The following is a 22,693-nucleotide window of genomic DNA, read 5'->3' as shown; positions in this document are numbered from 1 at the left end:
ATTTGACTTTTCTTCCCTTTTTACATGTATGGCCAAGTAATATTGAGAGTGATTCAAGTAGGCCTACAGCTTCAGCTTGTAAGAATGTGAAAACCAAGCTAAGTGGGATGCTCACACCACCTGTTTCAGTATTCCACTTTGTTTGGTGCCTGGATCTTTTCCCCAGTGCAGACACATATCTCAGTAATGCAGATGAGAGGAGTTGTTGGTGAAGGACATAAATGGGGTAAATTTCTGACCTGTGCTGTACTGGTGACCTTTGAAAGACTAACTAGAGAGCTTCTGTGTGCAGTGGCAGCCTAGGCCCATGTAGGATGGGGGAGCACATGTGGTGTAGCTGGTGGCATCCAGATAATCTTTCAGGAGGCACTTAGTCTCCCTTGAAGGCTCTGGCTCCTCTGTGTGTCAGTTGTCTGGGAAGGGAAGAACCTTGCTGCTGTCGCTCTTGGGAAGGCTGTAAAGCGTCAGACTTCCTGCAGCATTTGGCATCTGTGAAGTGAGTCAGGGATGCTTTGCTGGTGGTGGCACCTTATTTCCTTCCTGATGCTCTGTTACTGTGACAGAAACAAGGGCAGAACTTTGCTCCCTTCCTCATGTTTGGCACTGGACAGTCCTGCTGCCTGTGTTTCCTATGTTTTTCCATGCCAGTTATGAAGTGGAGTAGTCTTTTGAGTCTTGCATGGTGAATTGCTTCTTATTGTTGACAGGTAGGCAAACCTTTGCACCATGACGAAGTGTTGACAACAAGGCTTGTAAGGTTGCATTGCTGGGGAGATGCTGAGCATCCAACTGCTGTGGGCAAACAGCAGACCTTTTGGCATGCAAGAACCCTAAAAACAGAGACCATCCAGGTAAAAAAATGGAGTGTGGAAATGTGGACACATGCAAGTGCAGTTTAGAGTCTTTATCTTCATTATATTATCAGATTTGGGCTCTCACTGTGCTGGTCCCTGGCACTGGCTAGGTGCATCTGGCATGGTAGGCTCTTTCACTTGCACTGATAACCAGCCTTCTCCATACTGTAGGAGCAGACTGAGTACCTCAAATGATAATGGTCATCTTAGTCTATCCTACAATTTCTCTCATGCCCTCAGAAGGGTGGGTAAGCTCTTCTAGAGAGGGAGGTGTGCACATGTGTGCAAATCCTATAGCAGGCAATTTAGTTTAATTCAAAACAGCAAACCCATGGACCAGCCTTAGTCATCCTCCCCAAATGTGCACCTTCACTGTATCCATAATCCCAAAGAGAGAAAAGTCCATTCCTCAGGCCAGGGTTTGCCAATGCAGGAGGCTGGGGAGGTTGGCTGTGGTTTCAGAGAATAGATTGGCTCATTGTCCCAGGTCTCACAAGAAAAGCAAGAGAAACATTAGAAGTTTAGGTTTTTGCAAGGCTGAAGTGTAGGTAGGATTTAAGAGACCAAAGTCAAGTTACTTTAGCAAGTGGGAGGGCAGGAGCATTTGCTTCTGAGGTGTATGTGAGAGGTTACAGGCTTCAACCTGCTGCTTGTCTGTTCACTGTGAGTTGTCTAATCAGGATGCAGCACAGCATTGTTTATCTTGGCAGTTACCTCTCTTTACTTCCCACACATTTATGGCTTTTCTCAAACCTAAGGAAACTTGCACGATTCATGTCTTGTCTTTTAATTTGTTGTGAGTTGCATTGAAACTCCTCTGCCCCTGGAGAGGAACCAGTGTAGTATCTCTGCATTAAGGTAGACCATCAACTGTGGAGGTTGATTTGTGTTTTGATCTTAACGTGATTCAGGGATCTACTTGAGAGAGTCCAATGGAGGGCTATGAGGATGATGAAGGGGCTGGAGCATGTGACCTATGAGGAGAGGCTGAGAGACCTGAGGCTTTTTTGTCTGGAGAAGACTGAGAGGGGACTTAATAAATGTTTATAAATATTTGAGGGCTGGGGCTGAAGAGGGAGGGGACAGGCTCTGCTCAGTTGCACCCTGCAATAGGACAAGGGGAAATGGATAGAAACTATAGCACAGGAGGTTCCACATCAACATAGGGAGGAACTTCTTTACTGTGAGGGTCACAGAGCACTGGAACAGGCTGCCCAGAGAGGTTGTGAAGTCTCTTTCACTGGAGACTTTCAAGACCCACCTGGATGCATTCCTGTGTGACCTGTGCTGGATTCTGTGGTCCTGCTCAGGCAGGGGAGTTGGACTTGATGATCTCCTGAGGTTCCTTCCAACCCCTAACATTCTCTGATCCTGTGCCCTGTTCAGATTGTCTTTCATTGGGAGTCATTGTAAAAAAAAAAAAACAACCAACCAAACACCAGCAAAGCCCTCCAGAACCTCTCTTGTTTTGGGTCTCCCATAGCAGGACACAGTACTCCAGGAGAGGTCTCATCAAAGCAGAGTTGCAGAATCACCTCTCTGGATCTGCTGGCTATGCTTCTTTTGATGCAGCCCAGGCTGTATGTGTTTGCCCAGGGTTTTCCAAGCTATGTTCTTGCTTGAGTTCATCAGGTTTGATCTTTGTCTCTTTTTGTTACTTGGATAGGAAATACTTGGGGTTTTTTTTAAGTGTTGTTCGTTTCTACTTTACCTTCCTGCAGATTACATCCTAGTTCTGCTATCCTGGTTCTAGGATGCAGATCCTGAGTCCTACTTGTGATCTGGCTGTGAAGGGCTTTGGCAACATTTGAACTGGTCATATCTAGAAGTGTCAGAAGGTCTCAGCATGGTCAGATACTCATAATATTATGCTTATTTCTTGAGGAAGGCAGAAACAGCTGCAGCAAGGAGCTGTGTGTGTATCCAGGTCAGTAGGGTGTGGGCTCACACATTGCATTCCTCCTGGATTCTCAGCATGTGGTAGGGATTGTGCATATGCAGGCACATAGAGGTTCCAAAAACCTATCAGCTCCCTATTCAAATCCATCTCCTGATGTACAGTAGATGGTTGTGTTTGCCAACATAAGCCAGCCATGTGGATGAGGAGCACTGTGAGCCTACAGACACAGAATGCCAGGCTGGAAGGGACCCCAGAGATCATCTGGTCCAATGATGGACACTACATGATAGTGGAGTTGAAAGGAGCTGTGAAGCTGAGTCTGAAAACTGACCAGTGTAGGGGAATCCACTGCTCCCCTTGGGAGATGATTCCAATGCAGACTCCTACTAACTTTAGGTTGTTTTGTGGTAGCAAGCAGTGCCAGGCCTTACAGCTGATCCCAGTCATGCACATCTGTTGTATGTGAGGTATCTTTCTTCTGTAGGCAAATGGGGTTTTCTCTTCCACATACATTCCCTCTGCATCATGTTTAGTTTCCACTTCTTGACCAAGGCATGAAAATAAGTTAATCCTTCAGCCAGTGTTGGTGTACAACTTGCATTTTCCCACAGCTATCTTTTGGTTTGTAACATTGCTGTCTGGCTCTGAAGGTGTGTGGAAAGTTTCTGAGCAGTATTTACAGCTCAAGAAAATGCTTCTGTGATTCATGATTTGACTTTTGTGGAGATTCATACATTGCAACACCAGGTTCTGCTGGGACTGAGGCTGAAAGAGGAACACAGGATTCCTATTTGTGATATCAGAGCCCTGTCATAACTGCTGTAAGCACTACTTCCCTTCTTCCCATAATGTGCTTCTGTGCATTTTCTGCCCCTTGAAGGCAAGTTCACAGTACACTATCAGCTTCTGACATTTGAGGAGGGAAGGTCATAGGATCATCTTCATTCTAGATGCCTTGCAAAGCTAAAGGTGTCCTCTTTCTGTTGGCTTATTTATTATGGGATAAAAAGGAAGAGAGAGGCACACAGGTGATCTGGTAGTGATAGTGAATCCAGGTAATGAAAAGTGTCTGATCTTACCTGCTCGTGCAGTGGAAGTTCTCATCCCCATTTATTTTTCTTTCTGTACAGGGATGCTGCAAAATGCTGACCAAAGATAGTAAAAAAGCAGTTTTGTTACTTGAGGTTTTTTACTGTTTGGTGGGAGGGTTTTGTTTTGAGTTTGGGGATCAGATTTCTGTTTGTTTCAAGTATTCAGTGTCTCTGTGCTTGTAAAGTCTCTGCCCACTTGTTCTGGGTAGAGTAGCTGGCATTGAAGGTGGTCAATGCTGTTAGTGATGCTTACTACCTGTCCAAACCACGAAGTTCAGAAGGGCTGCAACACAGCTTGCAGGGGGGAAATGCAGCAGCATTGCCCTCTGCTGCCCAGGAGCTCTTCTGCCATTAAAAAAAAGTAGTAGGGTGAAGGCAATATCTGTGCCTGATGTTTTGAGGAGTCAGATCTTGAGCTTGCAGGGTGATTTTAATCTATACTTAAATATTGCCATCAGGAAGCTATCACCAGAGTAACTGTTCCGTAGGACTGGAAGGATCACAGGATGGACTTTTAGCTTAAAAATGAGGGCTCTCAACCAGTGACACAGGCAATTGTACTGGGTGTCCTGTGTTACAGGAATGATGGTGAAGCTTTGCATAACAAAAGGAATTCTCCAAGTATTCCATTTATTTGGATTTTTATTTGGATTCTTAATGCATAACAAGTAGCCTCCTTTTATCTTTTCTGCCTTCCTTTCCTTTTTTTTCCTTTTCTGCCTTCCTTTCCTTTTTTTTCCTTTTCTGCCTTCCTTTCCTTTTTTTCCCTTTTCTGCCTTCCTTTCCTTTTTTTCCCTTTTCTGCCTTCCTTTCCTTTTTTTTCCCTTTTCTGCCTTCCTTTCCTTTTTTTTCCTTTTTCTGCCTTCCTTTCCTTTTTTTTCCCTTTTCTGCCTTCCTTTCCTTTTTTTTCCCTTTTCTGCCTTCCTTTCCTTTTTTTTCCCTTTTCTGCCTTCCTTTCCTTTTTTTTCCCTTTTCTGCCTTCCTTTCCTTTTTTTTCCCTTTTCTGCCTTCCTTTCCTTTTTTGTTTTTCTTTTCTGCCTTCCTTTCCTTTTTTTTGTTTTTCTTTTCTGCCTTCCTTTCCTTTTTTTTGTTTTTCTTTTCTGCCTTCCTTTCCTTCAGCCCCCCCCCCTTCTCTTTTTTTCCCTTTTCCTTCTCTTTGTTTTTGTTTTTTTTTTCTTTCCAATTGAGCTCTCTGACCACTTGTTAGCTGGATATGCAGCTGCGCAGATGGCAGAGCTGATGGAGCAGAGAGAGTGGTCTGGCAATATGATGAAGTGATGCTGGTTTGTGCATTTCTGTTGTGAAAATAATCCCTACAAGCAAACAGAGCAAAGGCTTGTATTTGGTGCAGTGATCACCAACAGGTAGTGAGTTGCTCTACTGGCAGATTACTGAATAGATTTTTTTCCTGGCAGGCAGGACAGGGGAAGATTTCTCTGCGTTACAGCTTTTGCAGTCTACCTGGGACTAAAAATATCTGAATTGCACAAGTAGTTTTGAAGAGAAATTTTGCCAGATGTGAATATAACAAAGGAAAGAGTTGTCAGCTGATCATGTATCCATGCACACCTGTAGCTGAACTGACTGCTGAATTTCAAGCTAACAGAAGAATGCCATGGATAACCTAAAAGCTACTCATTAAACTGAGGATAAATGAATGAAATCCTATGTGTAAGACAATTTTTGAGTATACTAATTATATGAATTCTCAGTAAGAGAAACACCAATCTAGGGTGCCGTTAGCTTTGCTGAACTGAGTGATTGTTTATAAAGATTTTAACATGTCTGAATTTTTATGTTTGGTTTTGGTTTTGTTTGCTTTTGATTTAATTTTCACAGTCTAGTAAAGGACATGGAGAATGTCTCTCCTGAGAAAAGTGATGTCAAAAGCTGCCCCCGGGACTCTGGATATGACAGCCTCTCCAACAAGCTAAGCGTATTGGACAAGCTCCTCCATACTCACCCTGTGTGGCTACAGCTTGGTCTGAATGATGCTGAAGCCATGGAAGTTCTGCAGGCCCAGCCTCCTGGGGTAAGAAATTACATTTCAGTTTGTCTGATGCAAATGGTAAGAAAAAAAAAAAAACCCACACACACAAAAAAAAAACCCAACCAAAACCTCCAAACCAAACAAACCCACAACAACAAAACCCCAAGAAAACAGAAAAACAACTAACATCCCAATCTCATGGCTTTCCTGCTTTGGATAATCTAAGATCAAGGCTTTCTGAGTGCTTGTCAGCCAGACCAGTTGGAGAGTGACCTGGGCTCTTACACTGCAGGACTAGTTTGGGGTCCTCTGGAGCTGAGAATGATGCAGTTATAGCTCCACTGCTGAGCCTTGCTATCCAGAGTTGTTTGTGACAGATATATCTTCCCCCATAACAAGAAAGCAATAGAAAAATGGGAATTGTCAGTGTTTTATCCTTCTCTGGTGCTTGCACTGAAGTTGCTATGATAGAAACCGGGCCCTGTCTGCTTGGATGACCATATGGCACGTTTCTAGTGCTGCACAAGAGCCATTCCACCATCACACTTCCATGTGTTGCAGCTTGACTCAAGGCTTGAGTTTTGCTGTGTGTTAAACTGGAGAGTTAAAGGCATAATGGCTTGGTGTTATGTGTCTGTGTTACAGAAGGGTGAGACACTTCTAAATGTTCTGCTGCCATTTTTCTCCAAGCTGTTGGATCTGAACCATAACAACCAAATAAAACTCTGAGAAGTTTTACACAGCTCAGAAATCATGAAGCTGTTCTGGTTCCATTTGTCTGTCATGTCTGTTAAGGCACCTGTGATGAAGCTAAACCCACATCCTTTTGCCTTCTCCACAACAGATATTTCTGGTTAGGAAATCTGCAAGGCTGCAGAAGAAAGTCATCTCTCTGCGTCTCCCCAGTGACTGTGGGCCCTGCCTAAAAGAATTTGCAATCAAAGAAAGCACATACAGTAAGTTGGGACTTACACCCTTGCCAGCTGTTTGTCACCCATGTCAGCCAGGAGCTCTGTGCATTGGTGAAACCCACAGCAGAAGGTACCTGGAGTCATGTCAAGAATGTCACAGACTGCCCACAGTGCTCTCTGGGAAGGGCTCTGTGAGTGGCTCAGGTGTATCCTGGAGAAGGGAGGAGATACAGAAATGCCTCAGTCTGTGCTGGCCACAACTGGAATGCTTCTTTCATGAACCTTGCTGGATTCATTCGTCTGGGTAGTTATCCTCTTCTGTAAAATGCAGGCTATGGTCCACTCTGCTGTCAGTGATGCCTCCTTGAATTTCCTTGTACTCAAGGGCTGCTCTTGGATGCAGCTCTGTCATGAGATCCACAGATTCTCAGATTACATCAGGTTGGAAGGGACCCTCAAAGCTCATCCGGTCCAAATGCCTCCTGCAGGCAGCAAGGACACCTCTAACTGCATCAGGCTGCCCAGGGACACATCAAGTCTGATCTTAAATGTCTCCAGGAATGGGGCCTGCACCACATCCCCAGGCAGCCTGTTCCAGTATTTCACCACTCTCACTGTCACAAAATTCCTCCTGATGTCCAACCTAACTCTCCCCTGCTCCGGTTTCAAACCACTGCCCTTCATCCCATCGCTCCAAGCCCTTCTAAACAGTCCTTCCTCAGCCTTCCTGTAGGGCTCCTTCAGATACTGAAATGTAGCTGTAAGGTCTCCCTGGAGCCTTCTCTTCTCCAGGCTGAACAGCCTCAATTCTTTCAGCCTGTCTTCATAAGAGAGTTGCCTCAGCTCTGTGATCATCTTGGTTGCCTGCTCTGGACCCACTCCAGCAGGTCTACGTCTCTCTTCTGTTGGGTGTCCCATAGCTGAGCACAGCACTCCAGGTGAGGTTTCACCAGAGCTGAGTGTTTTTCTCTGTCTACAAATTTGGGTGTGGTGAGTTTGAATTTTTTTTTTTTTTTAATGTAATCACTAGATGGATTTTAACTCCTTGAAACAGTTTCTGATGTGAGATTATTTTTTTTTTCATACCAATTATATTTGTTCCCATTTTTATAATACAAATGAGTGAATGTTAGAGTTCCAGTCAGCTTCCAAACAATGCTGCCCTCATCTCTTCAAAGGGAAAGTGTGAAAAGATGTGCTTGAGACATAGGAATGAAAAGAGGAAGATGCAGCTGGTGAGAGTTTTTGGTGCAGATATTGCAAGTAGATTAAATTAAACTGGAGAAAATGAGCAGTAATTTCGATTAAATTTCCCTGAAGCAGAGGGTCTGTAGTTAACTTCTGTTTCTATTAGGAAGCAGATAATTTTAGTGGAGTTATTCCTTTTTATTTCTCCCTTCCTAGCCCCTAGCAACAAAAAAGTTAATTCTGTGTGTCTGGTTTTTGTTCTGGTTGCAAACAAGGCATGACGAAGAGAAGATATCAGCGCTGGTTGATCTAATGCTGTGGATATAAGGTTGTTATACAAATGAATGTCTTGTATGCCCTCTAGAAAATAAAATAGTAATAATACATTGGCTTTCATGAATAGAATTTTACCACAAGGGGGAAGTATCTGCTGATGTTTTTACTTACCAGTCATAGCTGAGGTTTTAATTGAGTTCAGGGATTTGAACGCTCCTCTCAGCTTGTCCCCAGGTCACCTGCATGCTTCCTGTCTGTGTTGTTAGTGGCTCTCTTTAAGAAACACCTTTTTCTGAGCCAGGTTGCCCTGCCCTTCAGTGTAAAGGTTGGATAAAAGTACATCAGTGAAGTTTTCCTCTGGCTCACATGCTGACTTACATAGTTAGTAGCACTGGCACCTTGGTGTGGGGGAACTGGCCATGGAGCATGGGTACTGACAAAGATACACATTTGTTACTCACTGAGAGGCATTGCTGTGAGGGTATCCAAAGCTGCTGTCTGTGTTTTGGCTTTCTTCACCAAGCCCAGAGGCCTGCCTTGTTTCAGCCCAGATGTTTGAAGCATCTACAGCAGTGGAAGTACTCCCCTTTGGGGACTTGGGAATTTCAAAAGCATTCCTCTGCAGGCAGGGAGTTTGCACGCCACACCAGCAGGAGATTCACCCTCTGTGATCTAGCTTTTCCCACTCCTAATGGCAATCACAGACTTCACATTCACCTCTTTGTAGAAGTTATCCAAGGCTGCCAAGAGACTGGTGTCCATGTCCTTCAGGAACCAGTCTGACATTACTTTTATATTTCAGTGCTCTTCTTTCTGTTCTGGTCTCAGGCATGTCCAGAGGTGAAAGATCTAGATCCTTTCTCTCTAGGAGCTTCTTCTGCTTGGTTTTTGTAGTCATTTGGTGAGGTTTGCCACAGAGAGAGATTAATGTAAATGAGATGGCTGCATCCAGTTCTGGTGCCCCCAGCATAAGGACATGCTGGAGCAGGTCCAGAGGAGGGCCACAAAGATGATCAGAGGGCTGGAGAACCTTCCCTATATAGGCAGGCTGAGAGAGTTAGGGTTGTTCAGCCTGGAGAAGAGGAGGCTCCAAGGTGACATAGCAGCCTTCCAGTACCTGAAGGGGGCTTGCAAGAAAGCTGGGAAGGAACATTTTACAAGGGCTGGTAGTACTAGAACAGGAGGGAATGGGTTGAAGCTTGAGGAGGGCAGATTAAGACTGGAGATTAAAAAGAAATTCTTTACAGTGAGGGTGGTGAGACACTGGAAGAGGTTGCCCAAGGAGGTTGTCGATGCCCCTTCCCTGGAAGTGTTCAAGGCCAGGCTGGATGAGGCCTTGAGCAACCTGGGCTAGTGGAAGGTGTCCCCACCCATGGCAGGGGTGTTGGAACTAGATATCTTTAAGACATTGCTTGACTCTTCCTCCCCCTTGTGCAAGGCAGTGGCATAAAGTGCAATTATCTGAGACTTTTTAAAAGAGTTTTCAGGTTAAATGGTTTTCTTGAAATGAATGAAAGTTTATCATCTCCCATTAGTTGCTAACACATCTGAGCAGAAGACAAGTGAGTAGAATGGAATGCAAGAGGAGGAAACTGGAGATTTAAAATTAGGTATATTAGTATACTGGGCAAACAATGCCTCAGTTATTGATTTATGCCTGCTAGCAAAATGCTGTACAATTCTCATCACACTTGATGTGTTTCCCAGGAATTAGACCATGTGTTTGGAATACAAAACCAACCTACTGCAAGATGAGCAGTATGTTCTTGAGAGTGCCTTTAGCAGAGACACAGTACTGCTCCACACAGTTGTTTTCTCTTAAGCAAACAGTGGCTAGTTTGATGGTGCAGAGTTACTAGCTTTTGTTTGGTTGGTGGTTTTTTTTTGGTTTTTTTTTTTTTTTTTAGGCATCTAGGATGCATTTTATTAAGGAGGTCCAGAGGAGGACTGTGAAAAATGATCAGTGGGTTGGAGCACCTCTGCTACAAAGGCAGGCTGAGGAAGCTGGGGCTGTTCAGCCTGTAGAAGAGAAGGCTCCAGAGAGGCCTAATAACAACCTTCCAGTACCTGAAGGGGCTACAAGAAGGATGGAGGGAGACTGCTTACAAAAGCCTGTAGTGATAGGACGAGGGGCAATGGCTTCAAACTAGAAAAGAGCAGATTTAGATTGGATGTTAGGAACAAGTTCTTTACCATGAGGGTAGTAGAACACTGGAACAGGTTGCCTGGGGAGGTGGCTGGGGCCCCATCCCTGAAGATATTCAAAGTGGGGCTTGACAGGGCTCTGGATAACCTGATTTAATTGGGGATGTCCCTGCTGACTGCTGAGGGGGTTGGACTAGATGACTTGTGGAGGTCCCTTACAACCCAGACCATTCCATGATTCTATGACTCTAAGCTTCTCTAAAACAAAAAAGTGGATGGATATGTGATTCTTTCTCTCTTATAACTTTCTTCACAGCATTTTCCTTGGAGGGCTCTGGAATAAGTTTTGCTGATTTATTCAGGCTCATTGCTTTCTACTGTATTAGCAGGTAAGATGGTGTTCATCTTCTGAGTTGCATTTGCTAGACTGTCCTGAGAGAAAATCCAGATTGCCATGGGGAAATAAACCTAAAGGGAGTCCTGGGAACTTGACTGCCATTTGCATTTCATACCACTTGCCAGGCTAAAGGAGCCCTGGGGCTGGTAGTGTTTTTACTGTGTGCTCTCTTTGAGACTCTAGCTATCTGCTGCAGCTCTAGAAGAAAATAAGAATCAGAGTTCAGCCACTGCTAGCATTGAAAAACAAATGCTTTTAAAACTCTGGATGTTGTGAAACCCACAATTGTTTGTTCTCTTCAAAACCAGGGATGTCCTTCCATTCACCCTTAAGTTGCCTCGTGCTATTGCTGCAGCAAAGTCAGAAGCTGAACTTGAAGAGATTGCTCAGCTTGGACTGAGTAAGTTGTTCTCTGTAATAGATGTTATTTCCTGTAACATTGCTGTGAGCTTGAAGAAATGGTCTGTATCAGCTGGTAGTTCATATTCGTTAGGGATGATCCAGATTTTGTTTAGAAAAGCAGCTTCTCCTTTTGGGAAGGTCAAATTTTGTACTTAGAAATGGTAACTTTCATGCTTTTCCTTCCTTCATGCCTTCTGTTGATAGTTTTGTTAGTGCTGTTTCCTTCCTTTCATCTGTCTTTCACTCCCTCCTCCCTCTCCTCTCTGAGCAGTCCTTGGGCAAAGCAAGTCTTAAAATCCTCAGACAAGTTTGATGTAGCTGCTTCTCCAAAAGCTACTCTTGTCTGTGGACACATGTAGCTTGAGAATTTGCTAGAGCTGCTAGGAAAGTGTACAAACTGAGGTTCACTAGTAACACTTCTGTTCAGATTGGCATCTGGTCTTAGAATGGGTGATTTTTGAGATCAGTGGCTCGCTGCAGGAGCATGCTAATAAAAGGAGGAGTGTGTCCATAGTCTGCAGAATGCATCCATGTGCATTGCTTTGGTGACAACTGTCAAATAACAAAAGAAAATGCAAGCACCTGCCTGTATCCCATGACTGCTGCAACCAAATACAGGCTTGTTTTAAAATCTATCCAGAGCTTGCAGGAGATGCAAAGCCTGGTGAGATTTGAACCATGGGTTCCACCCAGATGAATCGTTGAGCAACTCTTGTAAAGTGCTGAATGGCCTCATTTTCTTCTGCAGGAAGGGAGGGTTGACTGTCAGCAGTCTTTGTCCCAGAAGATTTTGAATCATCTTTGATCTAGAAACAGATCCTCACTAAATCAGAGTGTTAGGATGAGGCTCTCTAGAACTTGTTGATGGGACTTGGCAGCAAATCCATACACAGGGAAGCATTGCACTGCTTTGTATTTTGTTTTGCTGCAGTAACAATGCAATTAAGGGCTTTATTTTAGAGAGGAGACAAATGACTTCTGCACAGTTTATCTGCAAGTTTAGGTAATCAGATGAAAGCATGGATTTTCATGGGAACAGAGGCAAACCTGGAACTGTTGGTTAGGTGAATGTTTGGACAGGAGGAAAAAGAGGTCTGGCTGGGATACAGTGTAGTGAAGACAGTCTCCCAGTGACACCTGAAGCCTTAAAGTAACATTGGGTGAGTTTCTCCATAGGAGATAAGAACGGTGGTGTTGAGCGAGCCCTTCAAACTAACCACAGTGTCCTCATACCTGAGAGCACCATGGCCTGCCTGCTGCAAGGTTGGTCTTAATCTTGCACAGAACAGTCTCTGTGTTGTGTATTGTTTCTTTAACACATTTGAAAGCTAAGGAGACTGATGCAGGAGTGTCTGTGTGGTGGTGTATTCATGGGCAGTTACCTACTGTGCACCAAATCAAGCTCACAGTCTCTATGAGCAAAACCCAAATGACAAAGTTGAGATTTAGATGGAGTTGTAGGTGTCCACATGCAAAAGAGCACACCAGGAAGTCAGTCCCTCAATGCTTTGGACCAAGAGATGCCTAAAAACTCCCAAGGGCCCTCCCTGTTAAGTGCGAGCTCTTCTTAAGCAACATGTAGGCACAAAACAGAGTCACAGAACGTTAGGAGTTGGAAGGGACCTCAAAAGATCATTTAGTCCAACCCCCCCAGCAGAGCAGGATCATCTACAGTAGGTCACACAGGAACATGTCCAGGTGGGGGTTGAATGTCTCTTTGGGCAGCCTGCTCCATGCCTCAACAAGGAGGGTTGTAGCTCCTGTCAGAAGTCTGTTAGGTTGTAGACTCAGAGGGAGACCTTCACAAGGCAGATCAAGGGCATGTAGCCTTGTAAAGCACAGCAGGAAAAACTGCTGGTGAAGGTTTCAAATCTGTAAGGTTTGGCATGCTAAGCATAAGATTCCTCCCTGTCTCTCTTGTTTCACTGAAGCAGTGCATCCATCATGCATTTCTGCACTAGCCCATGTGCCAGGCACACTGGCCAGTCTGCTGAGGGATCCTCGGGCAGTATGTGCAGCAATGGAGCTGGAAAAACCCAGCAGCATTATATGATTATGTAGAGAAATATGTCTGTGCCTACACATGTGCTGTGTGACAGTGGCTATCACCATGGGCCACTTCCTGTTGTCTGCCTTGTGGGCAAGACACAGCTGTTGGGCATGGACCCTGTTGTGGAGTGTTTAGCATTCAGGTGGCATTGCTCAACAGCCCAAATGAGGCATCTTGACACTACAGGAAAAGAGGCCATGGCAAGATTGGCAAATTTTATCCAAATTTTATCCCTCCTCTGGTATTCCTCCCTTATTTCAGTCTGTTTGCTATCCTCAAGGCCTTGTCCTGTTTCAGCCTTCATACTTTCAGGAGCTAATGGGCTTTATCATTAGCTCAGTTTCACAAGCATGCTGGCACTTTGCTGGGACAGATGCAGAGGCTGCAGCTGAAACTTGCTGGTTTAGCACAGGTTTTCCACACTGCTGGTGTGGGACTTCATGTTTGGCCTCTTTATGTGCTGCTGAGTGTCTAGAACCTCAGGCAAAACTGTGTCACCACTGCAAAGGCAGGGCTGCATAGGTCAAGGTAGTGAGTACACCCAGCACAGCAAAATGAGAGCTGGCTTTTCATGTGCAGTTGCATTTGTTCACTATCAAAAGAAACCAGACCACAGCTTTTCTTGAGTTGCCTTAAGTGGCCATCAGCTGGTGGAAATCAGCCTAACTGTTGTCTTTAATGGAATGGTCTCATTGATACTAGCTGAGAATCTAGGCTTATTTCTCTTAAGAGATGCTTGTAATTAGTTTGTTCATTTTGGTCTCAAGTTGGTAAGAATTAACTGTGTTTCAGTCTCCATTCTTTGATTCTCAGTTTATTTTTAAGCTTAGTTCAGTGGGCTGATTTGAAGCTACACATAGGTCATGGTCTTTATAAATGAGTAACAGCAGTCCCAGGAGTGTGGCAAGCAGCTCTGTCTGGTGGTGCTTTAAGAAGTTCACTCAGAATGTTGCTGTTTTGTGTTTTTTGTTTTTTTTTTTTTTCCCTTGAATTAGTAAAAGCTCATCTAAATTTCTTAATCCTTGAAACCAGTGAAGTTTTGCTGAATGTTCTGAAAGCCCTCTGCTTGCTGTTTTGCATTCTTACCTTAATGCAATGATGAGTTTTTTGGTTTTGTTTTCTTTTTTTTTTTTTTCCCAGACTTTTGGAGCTCCTCAGCTAACAGCAACCCCTCAGATCCTTCACCGCCTCACAGGCCTGTGCCTTTGGACAGTGCTTGCAAAGCCTCCCGTCAGCTCTGCCTTATAAATGGAGTGCATTCTATACGAACCAGAACGCCCTCGGAGCTGGAGTGCAGCCAGACCAACGGAGCGCTGTGTTTCATTAATCCTCTCTTCTTAAAAGTACACAGCCAGGACCTCGGTGGAAGTCTGAAAAGGCAGAGCCCGAGAACTCCAGACGTGAATGGCACAGCAAGGCCTCGCTCCCCCCCGCCCCGGCCACCACCTCCTTCTATTAATAGCATCCTCACGAGTCCACAGCTTTCCAGGACTATAAAGCAGGCGAGCATGCCAGAAACAGTCAACCATAAGAAAGAGAGAGGCTCGGATTTGCTGCAGAGTAAACCAACCCCTATTCCTCCTCCCCGCCTGAAGAAGCAGGCGCTTTGCTCAGAGGTGGAAGGTAGCTCGAAGAGCGCAGCAGGAACTCGACCTGGCTGCAGCTCTGTACCTGCGCCCGAAGCCGCTGGCGTTCCAGGTGAAACCCTGCCTGAGCCAGCTCCAGCAGCTGCCAAAAAGGCAGCAGCCACGAGCTCTGAGTCACACATAGCGTGGAATGGAGGAAGGCAGAGACTGAGCGACATGAGCATTTCCACCTCCTCCTCCGACTCCCTGGACTTCGATCGGAGCATGCCACTCTTTGGCTATGAGGGGGACACTAACAGCAGCCTGGAAGATTTTGAGGGGGAAAGTGACCAGGAGAGCATGGCACCCCCTTTGAAGTCCAAGAAGAAAAGAAACAGTTCGTTCGTTCTCCCCAAGATTGTGAAATCTCAGCTACGGAAAGTGAGTGGAGTTTTCAGTTCCTTCATGACCCCCGAAAAGAGGATGATTAAGAAAATCGCAGAGATGTCCCGGGACAAACGCACTTACTTTGGGTGCCTGGTGCAGGACTATGTCAGTTTTCTCCAGGAAAACAAGGAGTGCCATGTTTCAAGCACGGATATGCTGCAAACAATTCGGCAGTTCATGACTCAAGTCAAGAATTATTTGTCCCAAAGCTCCGAACTTGATCCCCCAATTGAATCCCTGATTCCCGAGGACCAGATAGGTAAGAAACACTCTCCTGTGTTTTGAAAATGTGTAGTCTGTGTTTATAGTGATATTTCTTGTGCTGGTTTGGAAAGGTGGAGTTGACTTTGCTAGCAGAGTTCAAGCCATTGAGCCCTTGAGTCTTAAAACAAAACAACCCCCTCCCCCTCCCTGCCTTCAGTCACCCTAGCGACTCAGAATAACTGTGCTGCAAAATTGTTTGTAGAAATTCATCCCTAAAATAGCTTCACTGTAGGCTTTTAACCTGTGATTATTACTGGGGGGTTTTGGTTTTTTTAGCTGCTGTAATGTTAACAATACAGAATCCTTTATTTGCTTGCATAGGTGATTCTTCCCTGAATTGCACTGAAATAGTTCTTAGTGTATGGACCAAAGCTGTGCCGGTTCTAACCATGTGGACTGTAAAGCTCAAATTCATTTGAAAACAGTGACATTTAGGAGCAGAGAGACCTTTCATAGCAACTTGCTTTTGAAGTAAATCTCAGTTCTTCCAAATATTCACTCCTAGCAAAGCTGCAGTGTCCCTACACTTGAAACTAAATAAAAAGATATCTAAAGAGTTTTAAAAATCAAAGATACAAACGTATGCAAGAGAGAGAAGGGGTTGCTAAGCTCAGGTTTTCTGTGCCTCTCTGTTGCATGTACATGTTTCTAAGTGGTTGCAGATAAGCTGTATGTTTGAGTACATGTTTTAACAACACAGAGAGAGACTTGTGTATCCACAAAAGTGAAATCATTGTTGCTGCATAAAACTCTCACTGCCCCTCTATCTTGCCAGAGTCTGAGCAGTATTTGTAGAAGAGACTATAAGCCACATTTAGGAGGTAAACATCCCTCGGGGCAGAATACTTTCCTTGTGAGCTCACTTCAGTTCCAATTTGCTTGTTTTTCTCCTGGACTCCAATGTCCCAACAGTTGGCCTGGTGCAGAATTGGCAGAAAGTTCCTTCTCTGGAAGTAGTGGGTGATTTGATGTTGACTTCTTTGTCTGCTCTTGACCGAGAGGAAGTATTTGCACTTAACCTCAAATTCATTTCCACAAAGTTAAGTAGCAAGCTCTGCTAAAGCAAATACAATGCTATGAAGTCTCCTGGAAATCAAGCCTCTCTCAAAGACATAAAATGTTCTCACTAGATGAATAAAGAATATTATGTGTGTGTTAGATGGGAGCTAAAAATGGAGCAGTGGTGCAAGCACATTACTGCCTGGGTTTCTGCAGAGTACTGGATAGCAGAGGAAAACACAGATCTAGTTTGCTTGTAATGTTGTGAAGGCTTGGTTTGACTTGAGCTTTTCATTCTAAGGGTGTGGTTCAATCAGACCCTGGGTCTCTAAAGACTGGCAAAAAGCTGCCTGCTTTTAAATGTGTCAGTAGTTTGGAGTAGCTGAAGCAATGAAATGTAAGAAGCAAACTCTATTGGTTTTCTTCAGCGACAGAAAGTCTGGCTTTGATCGTGTGATTAAATGCAATTAATTTAGAAAGCAGGATAGTTTAAACAAAGGAAGAACTTGCTTTTGAATCATCTGCTGCCTATGGCTGGAGCCTGCAAACAACCACAGTGGATCAGGAGCATCAGATGTTGCTGAGCTAAACAGATAACTATGCAACAGCAAGATTTAGTCATCCCTATAGAGAACTTTTTATGATGTAGCCCTCCCTATTTTCTGCAGTTTTGCTTGACTATTTCAGCCTGGATTTTAACTGTGGGTAGTCCTTTATCCTCTCTTGTGAGTTCACACTTTCATGGTGCAGGTTTTTCCTCTCCACATGTCAGCCTAAGGCCAGATGCGTGCTGCTGGGGAAACTCCTCGTTTCTGTTTGTTGTGTACCCTCCCAGGTGGCAAGTAAGAGTTTGAGCTCTAGGGCTCTACTCAGGCATGGTGGCCACTGTGTTAGAATGGGCTGCAGCAGCCAGGGACCTGCAGGAAGAGGTGCCAGGCACGCACATGTAACAGCAGCTTCGTGCTGGGGCTTGGGCCTTGCTGCTGGTGCTGGTGGGATGAGGAGGGAGCCTGCAGCAGAAAATGTTTGGGCCTCTTAGCTCCCTGGTCTGGCCTCTGTGAAGAGGAGCTGGAACCAGTCCTTACCTCCCTCTCCCCAGCAGAACTGGATGCCTCCTCCAGGGCTAAACTTCACCTTATCCTGCTGTTGTCTCCTGAATTTCCATGCATGCTGGAGCAGAACCCACTCAGGCTTAGTCAAGTGGTTGGTGTTTGGCAGCTTCTCCCACATCTGTGTAATGATCTCCTCACTTGGAGTGCTGTGTCCAGCTATGGGACTTGCAACACAAGAGAGACATAGACCTGCTGGAGCAGGTCCAGAGGATAGCCACAACATGATCAGAGGGCTCCTACAAAGACAGGTTGAAAGAATTGGGGTTGTTCAGCCTGGGGAAGAGAAGGCTTCAGGGAGACCTTATAGCTACATTTCAATGTCTGAAGGGGATCTACAGGAAGGCTGAGGAAGGACTGTTTGGAAGGGCTTGTGGTGATAGGATGAAGGGCAGTGGTTTGAAACTGGAGCAGGGGAGATTCAGGTCAGACATCAGGAGAAAGTTCTTTACAATAACAGTGGTAAAGTACTGGAAGAGGTTGCCCAGGTATGTGGTTGAGGCCCTGTTCCTGGAGACCTTCAGGATCAGCCTTGATGTGTCCCTGGACAGCCTGATGGAGTTGGAGGTGTCCCTGCAGACTGCAGGAGGTTTGGACAAGATGAGCTTTGAGAGTTCCTTCCAACCCGATGCAATCTGTGAATCTGTGGTCACGTAGCTTTTCTTGTAGAACTCTATCTCAGACTTCCCAGACTCTTGCCACCATGAGACTTCCGTGGAGATCTTTATAAGTTTCCCAGACAGGGAACATATCAAATTATTTATCTTGGGCCAAATCATTGGGAGAATGTGCATCAGGGTTTATAATTATTTATGACAGGCGCCTCCTAATCTTAGCACTGTAGGCTGTTAACCCTTCCTGACACAACAGGATTCCCAGTGTTGGGATAGAGTCAAGAAGCTTGTGGCTTTTTATTCTTTAAGGATGAATACAAAGGATTTTTTAAAATGCTATCTACACCTGAATAGGTATTCACAGAGTGGATGTGTCTCTGGACTGGACAGAGGAGACCAAGAGCTGCTTGAATAGTAAATATTTGAGAGGTTTTGTTTGTGTTTCTTCTTTTCCTGGCTGTGAACAGAAAGAAGTCAAGTGGGCTGTCATAGCCATGCCAGGTGCTCAGCAGGCAGGATCTAACACCTGAACAATCTCAGTCTCAATGCCTAAATCTGGGCCTAGCCCAAGAAATGACTAATATGAATGTTGTCAATAAGGTATCAATTGATTGTGTGGGAAGATGCTTAATATATACTGCTTGTCACTTCAGATTCTGCCCCTCTGCTCTGGTGAGACCCCACCTGCACTACTGCATCCAGTTCTGGTGCCCCCAGCATAAGAGGAACATGGAACTGCTGGACCGGGTCCAGAGGAAGGCATGAAGATGGTCAGAGGGCTGGAGAACCCCTGCTATGGGGACAGGCTGAGAGAGTTTGGTCTGTGCAGTCTGGAGAGAAGGCTCTGGGGAGACCTTATAGTGGTCTTCAGTACTTGAAGGGGCCTGAAAGAAAGCAGGGAAGGGACTGTTTACAAGGGCTTGCTGTGACAGGATGAGAGGGAATGCATTGCAGCTTGAGGAGGAGAGATTTGGACTGAATATTAGGAAGAAATTCTTGACAGTGAGGGTGGTGAGACACTGGAACAGGTTGGCCAGGGAGGTCACACATGTCCCCTCCCTGGAGGTGTTCAAGGCCAGGTTGGATGAGTCCTTGAGCAAGTTGGTCTAATGGGAGGTGTCCCTGCCCTCGACAGGGTTGTTGAAACCTTTAAGGTCCTTTCCAATCCTAACCATTTGATGAATCTATGAATTTGGGCCTCAGTGCAGTGTTTTATGCACCTGTTCATGCACCAACCTTGTGGTAATTCCAGCAAGATAATTCTTCCCTTTTTTGCTTACAGGAGTGTTGCATGGAATAGGGTTAGAGGCCTTTTAAAAGGTGAAGCCTGCTGTGTAAAAAGATGCAGCCTGCTCTGTTCCCTGTATCTACAACCTGCTCCCCTCTACTTCATTGATCCAATCATTCTTTAAAAACTCATGTTGGCAGGTTTTTGGCACTATGTTACTTTTTAGGTGCTTGTACATTTGCCTTGGTGTCCTGTCCCTCTGACCTTTTGTTCATCCTTGTATCTTTTCACATTGAGTTGAAGCAACCAATGTTCCCCCAGTGCTCCTCACTATGGGAGTAAGGGGATGGGGAAAGTAAGAAGCAGGGGTAAAAAGCACTAAGCAGAGGCAGAAGATTGGGTTCTCTTTTTCCAGACCATCCCTTTGATTTGCTTTGTGACTTTTCCCCTCCTGCTTTATTCCTTGTTCTTCAAGAGAACACACTTACCACACAGCTATAGTGTGAGTTTTAATTAAACCACAGCTGATTAAAGCAAGACAAACATAGCACAGATAGTGATTCATTGGTGTGCTTTATGTAAGTAAAATGAGAGGTTTACCCTACACACCTTTCTTCTATAGTTGCTCAACTTCTGCCACCACTGCCTACACATCATCCACCTCAGTCCTACCTCTGTTTTAAGGGTTGTGCAGATTGTGTGACTTGTGTGAGGTCTTATTTTCAAGTCTTACTGCTTTGGAGGAGATGCCATTGTCTGCACCATGGACTAGGCATGTGTCACTGGAGACATCCACCAGCAATTGGACACTTGGCTATCCTGACATGAGCTGTCTCCAAATAGATGTGTATCAGCCATGCCAGTCTGTCATTGTGCAAGATACTAGGAAAATCCAAAAGCAAACGCAGCGTGCGCAAGCCTCCTGCACGTTCATTCCCTGGTGTTCCAAAGCAACCTTCCAGGCATTGTTGCTTGAGCAGGGCCATGCCTTTCTGTGATGGTTATCAGGCTTGCTCAGCCTCTTACTGAGCCCTTCTTTTACTGAGCAACAACTTGGCTATCGTAGATGATAAACAAAGCTTGAGTGTAAATCCAGGGCCTGGAATTTGCTGGATAATCTCAGTGGGAATAACAACAGTTGGCAGAGCTGAGCTCTCAGCCTGGAGAAGGTGAGCATGCCTGCAGTTTCAGGCAGAGAGGCTTGCAAAAAGGCTGCATGAGGACACTGGCAATGAGTAATGTGTTGTCTTCTCTAGATGCAGACTTGTGTGGTTTGCAGCAAAACAAAACAGCTTGTCAGCACAGGATGCAGATGTGTTTCCACAAGTCACAACGAAACTAGCTGCCTGGCCTTTCCAATTCATTTATCAAAGCATTTCCAGTTCCCATTTTGAGGGTAGAGGCTAATTATAGGTATCATTTCAGGAACACGAGATGGAGCTCAGCTCAAGTGATGTTCAGTGTCAAAAAATAAAAATCTGGCAAGTGTTAGGTTTGGCTTTGCAGGATTAAGCACCCTGGGAGGATATTTAAAAACACTTTGTGTATGCTGAAGTAAACAGGACTTTTTTCTTGCCAGTTTTGGATCTGAGAAATATATAGAATGTTAATGCAAAAATCAATCTTCAGTTCCCCTTTACTCTGATCTTGTGAGACCCCACCTCAAAGACTGCATCCAGTTCTGGTGTCCCCAGCATAAGAAGGACACAGAGCTGTTGGAGTGAGTCCAGAGGAAGCCACAAAGATGATGCAAGTGCTGGAGCACCTCTGCTATGAGGATAAGCTGAGGGAGCTGGGGGTGTTCAGCCTGGAGAAGAGAAGAGTCTGGGGGAACATTTAGCTGCCAATACTTGAAGGGATCCTACTAGAAGGCTGGAGAGGGACTTTTCATAAGGGTGTCTGGCAATGGGACAAGGAGGAATGGTTCTAAACTGAGGGAGAGCAGGTTTAGACTGGCTCTTAAGAAGTGGTGAGACTCTGGAATAGGTTGCCCAGGGAGGTTGTGGATACCTTCTCCCTAGGGGTATTCAAGGCCTTCAGCAACCAAGTCTAGTTGAGAGGCATTCCTGCCCGTGGCAGAGAGGTTGGAGTAGATGATTTCTAAGGTCCCTTCCAGCCTAAGCCATTCTATAATTCTGTGATTCACAACTTAGATGCTAATTTGGCTTGGGAGAGCCTCGGGAGAGCCTCCTATGCCTTTTGGTGGCCATTAAAAGTGAAACAGCAAAGGCCGCTGACTGGGAATTCTTTTGTGGGATCATATGCTGAAACACCTTTCTCTGAAAGGGGCCAGGACAGTAATTCAGAAGGAAGGGCAAACAATTGAATGATCTGATGCCAAGCATTCTTACTAGGTGTCTTGTGACACTGAATATTGGTCTAAGACCCACATCACATCAGTTGCCTGTGTGGGAAACTGTCCTTTCAGGCTTTAATAATTAATACAGTTTTTTAATATTAATTAGTATATATGAGTGTTATTATAGAGCATAAAGTCCAGTCTTTATCATTCTTGCTATGCTGCTGGCCTTCTAGCTTGCTAGAATTTGTCCCTTTTGAATTTGAGAGCAGAACTCCCTGGTTCTTTTGTCTGTGCCAAGACTTCTTATAAGGGAGATGAAAAGGTTGTCTGTTGTTTTGGGTTGGTTTGGTGTTTTGGTTCTTTTTGGCTGTGTGGCTTCTGGTTTTGTGGGTCTTTGTGTGTTTTTAATAAACAATACCACACCTCAGACACACTGTCATATGTTAGTCACTTCCTGATTTTGGTGGTCAGTACTGTCCAAACATGCTGCATTAAAATGACAATGTCTCTCTGTCTACCCTTACCAAGCAGAGGCAGTTAGGATCTCTTTGGAATCACAGCTGTATGGCTTTTGTGTAAGGGATTAGAACACCTCTCATGTGAGGAAAGGCTGAGAGAAATGAATCTGTTTAGCTTGGAGAAGAGAAGGCTGAGGGGAAGATCTTCTTAATGCTTACAAATATCTAAGGGGTGGGTGTCAGGAAGATGGGGCCACACTCTTCCCAGTGACAGGACAAGAGGCAATGGTCATAAACTTGAACACAGGAAGTTCCATCTAAACATGAGAAGGACCTTCTTGAGTTTAGGGGTGGCAGAGCACTGCAGCAAGTTGCCCAGAGAGGTGGTGGAGTCTTCATCTCTGGAGACTTTCAAGGCCCACCTGGATGTGTTCCTGGGTGATCTGCTTTAGGTGATCCTGCTCTGCAGGAGGGTTGGACTTGATCTTCAGAGGTCACTTCCA

The 22,693-nt window shown here is 45.0% G+C and overlaps 1 protein-coding gene across 1 annotated transcript in view; it reads left to right on the top strand.

Moving 5' to 3' along the window:
* Window positions 1–22,693, top strand: part of RIN2 (Ras and Rab interactor 2) — a 49,992-nt gene that overhangs the window by 12,267 nt on the left and 15,032 nt on the right. Inside the window, exons 3-7 of the mRNA XM_054383877.1 lie at window positions 5,685–5,877; window positions 6,680–6,791; window positions 10,672–10,744; window positions 11,061–11,152; window positions 14,345–15,475. Of these exons, the coding sequence (XP_054239852.1) occupies window positions 5,685–5,877; window positions 6,680–6,791; window positions 10,672–10,744; window positions 11,061–11,152; window positions 14,345–15,475 (1,601 nt within the window). The remainder of the gene's footprint in view (window positions 1–5,684; window positions 5,878–6,679; window positions 6,792–10,671; window positions 10,745–11,060; window positions 11,153–14,344; window positions 15,476–22,693) is intronic.

This window comes from Indicator indicator, chromosome 9, assembly GCF_027791375.1.
Source record: "Indicator indicator isolate 239-I01 chromosome 9, UM_Iind_1.1, whole genome shotgun sequence".
NCBI lineage: Eukaryota > Metazoa > Chordata > Aves > Piciformes > Indicatoridae > Indicator > Indicator indicator.
Note: the sequence above shows the minus strand (reverse complement) of the source record. Positions and strands in the feature narration are given on the sequence as shown.